Below are 13459 nucleotides of genomic sequence, written 5' to 3' on the forward strand. Positions count from 1 at the left end.
CTGTGACTTAACAGTTTAATGTAAATCCAAGACAAAGTGTGATTACATTTCTACACATATACAATATGCATATGTGAGCATACAAATTCTCATTAATAACTCGATTCACCTCGGAGACCGAAAAAATGATCAAAAGTAACAGTGAATAACAAGCTATAACATAGTTCACCACAACGGGAGCCCCTTGTCACCCTACAGTTAGTAAAGAGGACAATTAAAATAACTATATTCTTCTATTTGACGAAGCTGTTTGTCTGTTAAAATCCTCCTGTAAAATTTACAATGCTATCATTAGTTTTTTCGAAGCCTAATATAAATTCACTCCATTTTTCTACAACGAAAATGATTAAGAGAAGCACACGACATCATAATGGTAACACAAGCGCTTAGTAGCAAGTACTCAACTTGTTAGGAGGTTTAATTAATCCTTTTTCTTATTGTCATTATTATATTTATTTAAACATTCTATAAAGCCAGTAAAATATCCATTCTCATAACATACTTAATATTAGGCTAAGGAACAGGGTATACATTGAACGCTACGTCAACAGATTGAAATAATGAGACATCACACCCCAATAAACCAAAGTAAATAAGAAAAGACAATAAACAGAGAAGTATACTAGGAAATACTGCAGCACACATTAGCTTCATCGACAAAGAATGAGATTTTACACCATTGATAAACCATACAGCAATGGACACAAAAGGGGGTCAGGGTTTGACGCGCTCTTAGGTCTTTAGAAAATGTTAACAAACTGAATTATCGCCTTCTTTGTGCGAGTAGTTATTTAAAACTACTATAACTTGATTATTATAATTTGATTATACCGAGGATCCCAAAAGGGACTGTGATCCTAAGATTAAGACAAACAAGGAAATCCATCTTTGAATGTAGTAGCTTTGGTCTACCAAGTATTCCGGTAAAATAACCCAAATGTTTAAAGTTCTTCAATGTGGACCCCAACATCTCATAAGATTGCAGATTGGGGTAATCGGCTGGTGCAGATCAAATGAATTTTAACTCAGTACGTAAAGAAATCACTTTTTTAAGTTTCAATAACTTGACGCCAGTGTCAGTGACGGCATCAAACCTTGACCACCTTACCCTGAATTCCCCCAAAGAATAGCCAGCAAAAGGAGCAGATCCCCATAACAAATATATATTAAAAACCAAAAAATAAAACAAAACAACAACAAAAACATACAAAAGGGCTTCAAGAATGCTCGTGTAACTAGATTATGAATTTCCTGGTGACAGAATAGTTCATCAGCACGTGATTTATCCACCTAACACCTGTCCTTAAACTCCTTTGTACTTTGGGAAGCAGCTGTGACTTTGCCAAATGACGTACAAGCGTGTGATTTGACGTTGCAGGTTGCTTGTTCGCTTACTAAGCTTCGAGCCAGCTTGGAGGAGTTTGTTCGAAGAAGACTAATGTAGCACTGCGTGCGCCGCGCTCGCAGGAATGTTTCTCAGTGTTTCCAAAGCTCCGGGACGACGAGTATGTGAGATGACACCGTGGGCAAAAGTGGAAGTTTGAGTGTATCTCAGGAGAATGCCAGGCTTCATAAAGAGAGAGAGAAAGATGCTGCCTTATGTTTTCTCTAATTTAAACGTCACCTTAAAGCTTTGGAGGTATTATTGGTTATTTGGAAGGCAGTACTTAAGAATAAAGTTGTTGCTGGGAAGGCTACACTCACCACAGCAACAGAAAACATTTTTATACTCTACTTAAGCACATTTTGGTAATTGTAAGGTCACTCGATCTACATTAATGCTCATATTCTTATTCCCCTCTTTTTTCATAGAAAACACAAAACATTGGTTAAGTGAAACTGAACGATAGACAAATGTTTCGTACACATCAAGTTATTTTTCACCGTGTTTGTTTGATTTGAGAAAATAGCGATTATTCAATATCCCCAACTCGCGATACCGGTAACTTTACATAATTAGTCTCATGTGGGAGCTCGCTGGAGAACAAATGTTTAGTTATTGCATCATGCATGGCCACAAATGGTGTCGAAATGAAACTAATGGTCACCCACGGAGAAAGATCTAAAGCCATTCCTGCCATTGCCTTTCACTCACAGGTCACATATTACATTCATTTTGTGCAGGTGACCACGCTTTTAAAGGTATACTTGGTATATTTTTGATTATTTCCATAATAATTAACGGGCCATTCTCCTCAATGGCAACCTTTAAAATTAATTTTCTTACACTGCTAATAAAGCTACAACATCAACAACAGAAAAATTGATCATTTTAGACAATTATTGATTTAATCTAAACAGGGGCCAAATATGAGGAAAAATCAAAGTGAAACATTAAAAAAACAAAAGCTTTCAAACACATTGCAGCTCTTCTAATGGTTAAATGTCCAGAAACAAATAGCTGTGCTGTTTGCAAGAAGTATGCCAAATCCTCCCCGTGCATTCGTACGTTGTACACACATATACATTTCATGGTGGTGAAACAACATGTCCTCAAAAGCACTTGTAAAGCATTTAAAGATGAGACCAGAAGTTATTGCCTGTCTGCAATGCTGTGGAGGATTGCTTGTACTGTGCTGTGCTGTACATGATCGATCTGTAAAAGTCTTTGGTGGGACAAGCAAAAGAGTCAGAGTGTGTCAACATTAGCCCCATCCTGAAAAGAGTGGGGGAGTGGGGTCTGGACAGCAGTGTAGCGTGGGTAATGCCAAATTCCCTCAAAACAGTGGAATGTTTCAGTAGTTTGTGTCATAACAGAGGAGCTAAAAGACTTCCATGGAAAATCACTTCCCTTATGTGTGTGTGTGTGCGCTAAGGCCCCAATGACCCAGAGGAAATTAAGTAGGTAAAATAATATCAAATAAAAAGACAACGAACGACGTAACCAGCAACATACTATGTAATCACATCTTTAAGCGCCTGGACCCGAGGCTTGCATGCTGGAGCTGATGGGGAGGGGAGAGCTTTGAGGAAAGTACCGGGATAAAAGACCACTCTGGGGCCCATCGGGGGACCGCTGGATTTCAAACCTGGGTGTGGCATCCTCAAGACGAGCACGTATCGATAAGGGCCCCCAGTGGATCATCGTCAACTCAACACTTATCATCTTCAGCAGTGTTGCAACACTTTACACAGGTGCAACCACCTCAACAAAATACTAAATATCACTGTACATCAACCCCCAGGTTATAAAACAGAAATGAGCCTGACATATAATAAAAACACACACGCGCACGCACACGCTCTGATAAAACATCAACAAGAATTATTGCAACAATCTCTAAAAATAAACACATGTACTACAGCCATGTCAAAAAGTTCAAGATGATGTTGAAAAAAAATCACTTCAAATGCAAGTACTATGGCATACCATGAAGGAGAGGGGAAGGCTTTCACTAAATCACCAGCAGTTCTGATGCGCCCACGTTCGAGAGGACAAAGGAGATTCATTATTATTAGCTACAAGAAATTGAAATCTATTAAATCAAGCAGCAAACACACAAAGCGACAGCCCTATTGGTTCTCTAAGTGTTCGGGTATCCTGTCTGGCTGGCATGGCGGTGTCTGTGGTGAACCTGGTTCGAAGACAAACGGACAGCGATGACAAACCATCCACAATGTGCCCTTCCAGGTGTATGCTGTGACATTTCCCTTCTGTTCCCTTCAAAACATCCGTGAATCAACTTCCAATTATCTTTGCTGCAGAAACAAACAACAAGAGGAACAAATGAAAAGAACAAAAGAAGGATTAATGTCCGAATGTTACGCCATTCGGACATGTTGTTACGGCTTGGGCTCAGTGTTTACTATCAACCTGCTCTTTGCCAACTTGCTCCTATTTTAGTCCCATTTAAAATCGAGAGTTTCGCCCCGCCCTCCACGGTCCCCTGCTAAACTGACCCTATGCTTTCAACCAGCCCCTTAACTCATGCCTACACTGTACCTCTCTCAACAACCCTCAACACGCTGTCTCTTTGCTGCAGCCAGGCTTACAGAATCACCCTCGTGGCAACAATCACTTTCCGTCAGGCCCTTCGCTCGGACTAGCTCTTAACCTGCCTCTGCTGAGTCTCAAACATTATACTGTAACTCATTCCTTGTACACGAAAACTCAGCCGATATCGTTGCTCTGCGATCACGACACGCGTTTCCCTCGCGTGGTTCAAAAGAAACAAAATCCTAACTAAAGCCACATTTTGGGTGCCACCGTGATAGAGGTTTACAGCTACAGCTATACTGTACATTTTCACATTTACATTAATATCCACAGCAAACGTAGCAAGAATTTATCTACGACTTTGGTAAGTACCCCAGGCAAGTTATCTCATGCACACATAATAAAAAAGCTCGGCGTGATAAAACCTCTGACATTAATCTTCGTCATCTACGGTACGCTGTCATTAAGGACAAGAAACAGCAAGGGCTGAGCCTACACCTGGAAGAGAGCTACAACCGCCCCGATTAGGATGTCAAATCAGGGAAACGTGTGTCTCTAAGTATAGCTATAGTCTCTTGTGGCTTTCAGGATCCAAGCCAAGTAAACTGTGTCATTATATCTGTAAGGCACTACGAGGAAACAATGGTCAAAACCTAAAGACTGAAGAGGGTTTTGAGGAGGTGGACTACACACGCATGGCTGACAGTAGCACACACAGACAATCACGTTGCACATGCCTATGTTATTATAACCACTTTGTGCAATCACATTTAAAAAAAAAAGGAACAAATTCATCTATTGGTATCCGGGGAAAACAAAAAACGTATTAAAAAAATGGTGCAGACTGCTACATTCTAAGAACGGGGCCCAGCTAAGACACCTAAAATTGAAGTATTATCATAAAGGTGAAACAGAAAGGAAAAATATCTATAAATACACTAAAAAGTTTGTTGTCTTCTCTTGGTTATATTTCCAGAAGCCTCCTCTGCTGGAGGAGGTGGCGTGGGAGGAGTTGCCTTTCTATTCTCCCCACACCACGAGTGATTTGGAAATACTGAGACAGTTCAAGGCCATCAATATTTTTTTTCTTTGAAGAGCAGCAGGTTTCCGTATTCCACCTTTTCCCAGATTTCTCGGGATTTCTCCAGTCAGTAACCCCTGTTCGACAGTCACTTCCCAAATGTAAGGGGGAAATAAAAAAGCAAAAAAAACAAACCAGAAAACATCCGCTGCCTCAAAAGGCCTTCTCCACGCTTCCCTGTAAAACGAATGAGACTTATTAAAGTAAAGAATAGGCAAATGAAAGCAGAAACTGGCCCTTTCAAGGAAAAAAAAAAGAAAACAAAATTTCTTGAACTGAATCCCTCGAAAATTCAACTCCAAACTTTTCCTTCTAGAAAGGCTGTGAATCATATTTTTTTCTTTTGCTCTCTGTCGTTATGTCTTCAAGTTATACATGACAGTTTCAGGAGGATTGCAAGTTCCTCTGTCTCTGTTTGCGTCTGAGGTCGAGGGGAAGATGTTGGGGATGTTGACGGGGCTCTTGTTGGGCTGAGGCTGAGGAAAGGAGCAGCAGCGCTGGGTCAGGCTCTCCAGTGTCAGTCAGTGTCTTCTCTAGAGGTAAGGGTACTGGTTCACCTTGGTGGGGCTCAGGGGGTATCCAGTGTAGACAGTGGAGGCGGGCGAGGCGCTGATGTAGGCCTGGTGAGCGAACTGGGCCTGGTACTGGCTGTGGTGCAGGGTGGGCGAGGGCAGCACACGGTGGCCCATGCTAACTGGAACCTGGTGGACGATGCTTGGTGGATAGCTTCCGTGCTGGACCGCGTGGCGTGCCGAGCTCTGTGACGCCACCAGGTGAGCCACAGTGCTGGTAGAACCCAGAGCAGCAGGAGCTGCGTAGGTGTAGAGATGGGGCTGGCTAGGGAGGTGCGTAGCAGCCAGATGTGGGTGAACGTTGCCTGTGTGAGAGGGGCTATTGTGATGGAAGGAGTACGGGGCTTGAGCGGCAATGTTAGGAGTGATGTAGGCCTGCTGGCGCCGATGTCCTCCGTTACGCTCGGCTACCATGTGCTGCTGGGCCTGAATGAGGGGATGACAGAGATTAAGTAGTGTCAGTGGGTGGATTTTCCCCTTTCTTTAGCCAAGCTAATCAGATATGAACCATATATGACCTTATAAGGTGCGAGTGATATTATTGTTATAGTAAATATAACAAGTTCCCAATAGTTGAACCTTCTCACTGTACCTGGCTGAGATTGAGAGGCTGCTGCTGGAGGGGGTGTGGCCCTGAGCGCTGCTGTCGGTAGGACCCGCCTCCAGTTACACCCCCGGCTATGTGATTATTGCCAGGCACCACTCCATTGGTGGATTTGAACTTGTAAGCTGAATTCTGATGGTTCATTGCATCTGCACAGGAAAGGATACAGATTTGCTGAATTGGAAAGGAGCAGCTATAAACACATAACAGATGATCTATCCAATGATTGAGGCCATGTTTTGCAAGAAATCTGTCATTTACCTGGCATCAGACGCTCACACTCATTCAGGACCTCACTGTTCTGGGTTTTGAGAGGGGGGATGATGATGGTGCGAGGGTTTCCATTGTTGTAGTTGTCCAGGATGGTGGTCTTTGTGTCATAGCTGTTGTTGTTAGGGGGTCTCGACTCAACCGTATAGGGACTGTTGTTGCTGGAGCAATAGGACTCTGGTGAATCATGGACCGTCACACAGCTGATGACATTCTTTCTCTGCTTAGAAGATGAGCTGGGAAAAATAGAAGCGAAGCAGAAAGAACACAGTTACTGGTAATGTTTTATCGATGCTGGTAATATATTTGAAGCTAATAACTGTTACTACATTCTAATGTTAATTGGATTTATTGACAAATAAATGTAAATGCCTTACTCCGAAGTTGGTTTGCAGGGTAAATTGAATTCCCTTCTGACTTCTTCACTTTTACTTAGTTTTAGTGTATAGCATATCACAAAATACATCAAAGAGATTAGCATTTGTTAACATGATAGAAAATTGGCTTCGAAATGCCAGGAAACACATCTCCATCCAGCTAACTTAAAGCAGATGTGTTCCATGTTTTTTGCTGTCTTTATCCTGGATGATCTAAGACTACAGCCCTTTGTGATGTGATTATTAGGGAAATTCATATTGCACAAGAAGCTCAGTAAAGATTCACAGTAACAACAAACGCTAACCTGTAAGTGTGCTAAACAGCACTGACCTATTGTTTTGTTTGTGGTCGTCTTCCTCGTCTGTGTCGCTGCTGATGGTGATGATGCTGACAGCAGGGCTGGGTGTGTCGGGGATGACGATCGTCTGTCTGGGGACGTTGTGCTGGTGCTGATGGTCTCGAGTGGTGCTGGAAGCCTGCTCTGTTTCACTAGCCCCCCACCCTCCACCCCCACACCCTTGCGTGGGCGGACAGTTAGAGGTCGAGCCATTCTGTAGCACAGCGCAACGCGGGGGCGTATTCTCCTTCACCCGCTTTGAGCGCTGTGGAGACAGCACCACTTGAGAGGATGAGACCTCGTTGGTTGACATGTTCCTTAAGGAAAGACAGAGATGAGAGAGTGAGTGGCTATAGAGGGCAAAACAAGCAGATGCTGGAGATGTGACCTTTGGTAACAATCGTTAGCTTCCAGTATGAAGATTTATAAAGATCTATGATGACCTGAGACTTTAGGTACCTGCCAGACATCTGGTGCTGTTTGTTCTTTTTGGAAGAGGAGTTGTTATTGGTTGAGGGCTTCCTCATAACATGTGCCACTCCCACATTGAGTGTCTGGTTGGATGGGAGGGTGACGTGGCCAGCCAGCAAGGCTGGCTGCTGCATGATGGGATTATAATGGCTGCCATGTGGGTGGGAATTCCTGTAATTTAAAATACAATTTTATGTTACCACAACGTTAAAAACAATAAGGAATCTTCAGGTAAAGCATCCTAGCAATGTACGAAATACTAAAGCAAACAAACGAACACATCAATCAGTCAAATCTGACATTTCCAGGGGATAAGAAAGACTGGATAAGTACTTCCTAATTAAGCCAGCAGGTGGCAGCAGTAAACTTTTCTAGAGGAGGAGGAAAGGGGATAAATGAGAGAGAGAGAGCAAGGAGGGAGGGCAGAGGAGCTGACACCAGCAGCTGTGGAGCGATAGCTCTGCAGAGGAAGTGCGACACTTTCCCAATCGTCTCTCTGAGGACAACAGAGCTGCCACTGGACAGGAAGGGAGGGCGACACAGGGAGGGGGTTGTCTTGTCACAGATGGACAGCTTAGAATGAATCTGAGCATACATGGCTGCAGCAGCCATCCACACAGACACGTTATATACCTGCATCCCCCTTATCTCCCTTGGGTTGCATTCTCCCATCTATCCATCCATTTATCAAGTCATCACAGTGACAGGCTATACTTGATAAGATTTCGCTACATGCATATATATGCCATCTCCCTGAGGTAAATCTGCTCTTATAAAATTGAAGATAGAAGACTTGTCACACAAGTACAGGCTTCCTCATGAATTGGTCTCATGCATATTTTCATAACATATTTGGACTGATTTAAGCCGTAAACGACTACTTGTTCTTAAAGCCTATATACACTATTTCTTTTTTGTTTTATCTGTCCTGTCAATATCCGTAAATTGAGCTACAGACAGTGGGGATGAGTGCTTTGATTTGAAAGTGTCAGCTTATTACATTTGTTTTTAGTTCAATAGAATCCTTGAGAAAAAATGTAGGTTAAAAAGTGTTGACCTCAATATTCATTGTCCTGCAAAATCAAAGCAATAAAAGCTAAAGCAAACAAAAAACACTGTTCTTCACCTCCAGTTGGCGAGGGTCTGTGTGCTGCTCATGGAGTCAGGGATGACAGTGGCGTGTTGGACTGAGGTGTGCGTGAGCTGCTGCCAGGCTGGAGGCAGCAGGATCTGCTGGGTGCCGCTCGGCCAGGCCTGCTGAAGAAGGAGAGAAAAATGAGTTGGAGGGTAAACAAAGATTTAAAGGTCAGGAAAAAGGGGAGAAAGAAAAACAGTCAGCTGCCACGTAACGACATGTCCAAGTCATTATTTATTTATTTATTTTTAATTTTAGGAATCATGTCACAGGACAGGAAGTCCCGCTTTTTGTTTACATTGTATGGATTTAAATGCTCGTTCACACAACATTTTAAGCATAAGAACAAAGGAGACTCGTTGTACTTGGCGATTAGTTTGAGCCTGTCGTGATAAATGACAGCGTCTTTTCAAAAGTGCGTAACAGATGGTTTAAACTGGCTCATAGGCACATTGAATGTGAACTCTGCGAGCCTCAAGGAGACATCCATCGACAAAAGAGATAAGACCAGGACTTAATAAAAATGTACAGCAGCTCCTTTGTTTGTGTGCCCGTGTATGACGGAGTAAGTGTATGCATGCATGCGTCTTTATGGTTTTAGTGTGATTATGTCTTTGACTTGACCAATGTTCTAATTAAAGTCTTAGAATCTATTCAAGCTGCTCTGAAAGAGGCTACTTTGTATTTCTGATGCAGAACGAGAGGACTATCAGGCAAGCTACGCTCCGAGATGTGCCAAGATGAGTATGTGCGCCTGCATGCCTGAACACGTTTGTGTGTTACTGTGTGTGTAAGCCTAATAGTTTAATGCAGTTCTATTGATTAGCACTTTAATGTCAGGGCTAATGAATTGTTCCTTTAATACCATTTGCACATCTATTTACAACGGCATCACTATGTGCTGCAGCACACACACACACACACACACACACACACACACACACACACACACACACACACACACACACACACACACACACACACACACACACACACACACACACATTTAACTAGGGAAAGACGGAGAGAAGAGAAAGAGAACAAGAGGCACAAATCCACACGCAAAGCATATGACGACTGTATTTTTACCTTTATCTTCATTTTCTCATCAACATTTGCTTTGATCTGGTTGTTTCTGTCATATTTTAACACAAAATAGCCGTTCTGTTTTGAAGTGTGGTTGCAGTTGAATTGTTTTCATCTGAGGCAGGTTGCAAAGTCCAGTGCTGCAGGGGGGCATCTGCAGGCTAGCAGAGCTGCCTGGTCTGTGTACCGATGACTGACATCTCTAATGGAACATTCTGGAGCTGGAGATGGTCTTTACATCTAAGACCACATCCAAGGTCTTTTATCAACATGCCATTAAGAGGCTTCTAATACATCCATCCATCTCCCGCTCCTCCTCCTCTCTCTATCTCCATTCCTGGTACTCTATATCCCTCTCTCACTAGGCGTCTGCGTTGTGTAACCAGCCTGTCTGCCCTGAAATGGTAACCCAGTTAAGAGACCATTTTCTTTCAACTCAAGGCCTACCATCGCTATCAGTGGCCCAAACGCCTCCCACCTCAACCTACACTCCCTGGGTGAAAACCCTTTGTCACCTCAGGGCTTTCAGAGCCCCAGCTCTTACTCCCAATTGTTTCCACATTTTCTGCATTCCTGCTCCAGATAAAGGTCCTGCTGGTTTTCCTGCCTCCCTGCTTGGAGCCTCCTTCACTCTGGTCTCTCTGTCTGCACACATAGGTGCTTGGGGGCTAAACTTGCAAGGGTGCGATGTTGGCAAAGGGTCCACGGATGACATTAAAACGTAGGCGGATAAAGTCATAGGTAGGTGGGAGAACGCACGCAAGAGGCAAAGAAACGACTCCGCTAAGCCTCGGAGACCCCCCACAGTAAAGGAATAAACACAGAGAAAAACACACACCACACACCCAGTTATTAGGTGTGCTGTTTGCTGGCCTATATAAAACATCTGCTTGCGTTAACTATTGCCTGTCTTTGTTTAACATGTGTGCGCACAGAGGGTATATTGAACACCTGCAGAACACGGCTGCAATGTGCAAGCCACACGTGATACGATAATTAATATAACTGACATTATCCTTACTGTGACATAAGTCGTGTCTCTCACGTTTTTGTTATTATTTTATATATCCACGATACCCATTCTTGCGATGCTGTGAGTCCTCTGGTCATGCAAAGCCTGATCCAAGCTTACCCTGACCTCCGAGGATCCTCTGAGGCCTGTAATTTGGAGCGCCTGACTTGGAAGCAGCCGTGGAGCTAATCACCATTTGGTATCTGACAGATTAACCCACCATAGAAAACACAGGCATGTGCACACACATACACACCGCTTTGCTGCCTGCTTGCCTGCCTGCTGCATGATTAACTGGAGATAAGGGAGTGCTTCAAACTCCCTGGATTCTCAGGGATATTTAAAGCCTTCATGGAAATTTCCATAGGGAAAGAGGTGGCGTGGCTACTACTGTCTGTGTGCAGAGAGTGATGCACAGTTATTCTGCTACTTGCAACAACTGTATATTAACAGCTAAAGCTCCAGCCCCACCGTGGAGGCTCTGGTAAAGGCCTTCTCTGTGTGAAAGGCTCCTGCCTTTGAGTGCATCAGACCGTAGCAGCCTCAGCCTCCAGGAGAGCAGGGGCAGATGAAGAGAGGAGAGAGAGAAGAGAGGAAGTGAGCGAAAGAGAGAGAGGGAGAGAGCGAGCAAGGCACAGGAAAGCTCGCCTGAATGCACTCAGGAAAAACAGCTGCCAGCAGGGGCAGGGTCAAGAACATCAAGTGATTTCCATCCTCCATCGATAGATACTATTCTTAGTGAAGACTTATTAAAAAGGAAAGCAGAGGGCTTTGTTTGAATGTGAACAGTTCAAAGTTCATAAATGTCCCTGACAGGCACTCTCTCTGTTAAGATTCAAACTCTATTAGTTCGTTTTCTGCGATACTTAAAAGTGCCTACCTGTGTAAGGAGGCCAGGTTGAATCTGCAGAGGCTGGGCACCAGGGGCCTGCGTCACTATGGGAACAGCATTCTCCATCCGCACGGAGTAACTGGTGTGCTTGGAAGGGGATGCCTGCAGCCCTGTGCATAAATAAAGCAAAAGCATGGAGGATGTCAACAAACAAGAAAATCTGTCACCTATAAATAATGTTGCTACAGTATTTTCAAAATAAATTCCAAAAGATCAAATGTGGTATACATGCTCACAGTGTGCCTGACAAGTATGCGTTCTGTTCAGTTTGATATAGGAAAAACTAAAAAAGCAGCAGTTATGGAAAAGAATAAAAATAATTCTATTAAATTTGCGCAAATGATTAATTGCCTCTAGTTATCAGTGAATCACAGTTTGAATGCTATGACTGACACTGCCTGTGTGCTGAAAAACAAAAAGACAAGCAAGTAAAAGAAGACTGTTTGTGCAGTGAAACACTGTCTCTGACCAGAAATCGGATTTTTTTGAATTTATGCAATTTATGGACTGCAAGACCTCCTCACCTTGGAATCCAGGTGGGCAGACTATGAGCGCCTGCTGGAAGGGGTCAGGCCGGGCAGCGCAGAGCTGAGGAGCCCCAGGCTGCAGGGGCATGCTCCTCTGGGCCACGGCTGCCATGGAGGCAGCGGAGGGCTGGTAGAGTGTAGATTGGTAGTTTAGTATGGAGACATCAGGACTTGAAAAGGAAAGGGTGGCATTGTTGGTGGAGGAGGGAGCCAGGTTGGTGGCCTAAAGGAATGATTGGACCAAAATAAAAATCATGAAAGTGGAGGTACTAATGGGAGTGACAGGGAAGAAAGGATGAGCTCCAAGGATAGAAAGGCTAAATGAAAAGGAACAATGTAAACAAAATAACTGAAACATTAAAATGCAAACAACAACCAGCTCAAAAGGAGACAGACAGGGAGCCACAGATGAAAGAATGAGAAAATTGGGTGTATGATTTAAACATGCCTTAAAATATTCAGACTGTTGATTTGATTAATTAGAGGGAAAGAAAGAATGTGAGCAGAGGTGCAATCAGTTCCAAGAATAATCAACCATCAATGAACAAAATGTCACCAGAGCAGAGAATGATCAGCGCACGGACCCAGACGAGGCTGGACAGGAAATCCACTCTGACAGTACACTTCATTTTTTGATGCTTTGCATGTCCCAGTTTGCCATAAGCGTGAACCACACGGCAGCATGAACGTCTCTCTTTGCTTAAATTGTGAGTGTTTAAGTCATAAAGACATAAAGCCAGTTTAAATGCAAATGATACAGACTAATAATAGGCCAATATAATACGCTGCAGCCAAATTTGACATTTCATATCACGGCTTCACTATCTACCCTCCAAATCAATTATGCATGACAGAAGCAATATTTAACAGCCAACAGTCATTGTATAATTACGTAAGCTTAGGTAACTCCAGCATGTCTTGACCATTAATAAGGCATGTGGATTACGAAGACTGCCTGGGAACATCCTGGATACAAACAAATGCTTTTAAGAGACACCATTTGCTCAGCTTGTAAGCAGTATATGCTCCACAAGACACGTCTAATTTTAGCCCTTCATTAGGTGTATGTCGGGATGGAGGGAAATACAAAGACGGTGCTTTCAGTTTTCATTTGCTCTCTTTAGCGTCTTTGATGAACACCAGGAGAGAGAACAGAA

At 43.3% G+C, this 13459-nt stretch overlaps 1 protein-coding gene across 2 annotated transcripts in view; it reads right to left on the bottom strand.

Annotated features, from left to right (window-relative positions):
* Window positions 1–13459, bottom strand: part of hipk2 (homeodomain interacting protein kinase 2) — a 68332-nt gene continuing 54873 nt past the window's right edge. The window contains exons 8-15 of one of the 2 annotated variants that reach the window (XM_085461254.1): window positions 12300–12429; window positions 11764–11885; window positions 8777–8907; window positions 7639–7821; window positions 7173–7496; window positions 6456–6700; window positions 6183–6343; window positions 1–6016 (exon numbers count right to left, since the gene is read on the bottom strand). In XM_085461254.1, coding sequence (XP_085317380.1) covers window positions 5552–6016; window positions 6183–6343; window positions 6456–6700; window positions 7173–7496; window positions 7639–7821; window positions 8777–8907; window positions 11764–11885; window positions 12300–12429 — 1761 coding nt within the window. In that variant the 3' untranslated portion in view covers window positions 1–5551. Of the gene's footprint in view, window positions 6017–6182; window positions 6344–6455; window positions 6701–7172; window positions 7497–7638; window positions 7822–8776; window positions 8908–11763; window positions 11886–12299; window positions 12526–13459 lie in introns of both variants that reach the window. The other variant, XM_085461253.1, reaches the window with a different exon arrangement.

Source organism: Copadichromis virginalis, linkage group LG7, assembly GCF_057382275.1.
Source record: "Copadichromis virginalis isolate Kocher_CV1m ecotype Utaka linkage group LG7, C_Virginalis_male_GT1.1, whole genome shotgun sequence".
Lineage (NCBI taxonomy): Eukaryota > Metazoa > Chordata > Actinopteri > Cichliformes > Cichlidae > Copadichromis > Copadichromis virginalis.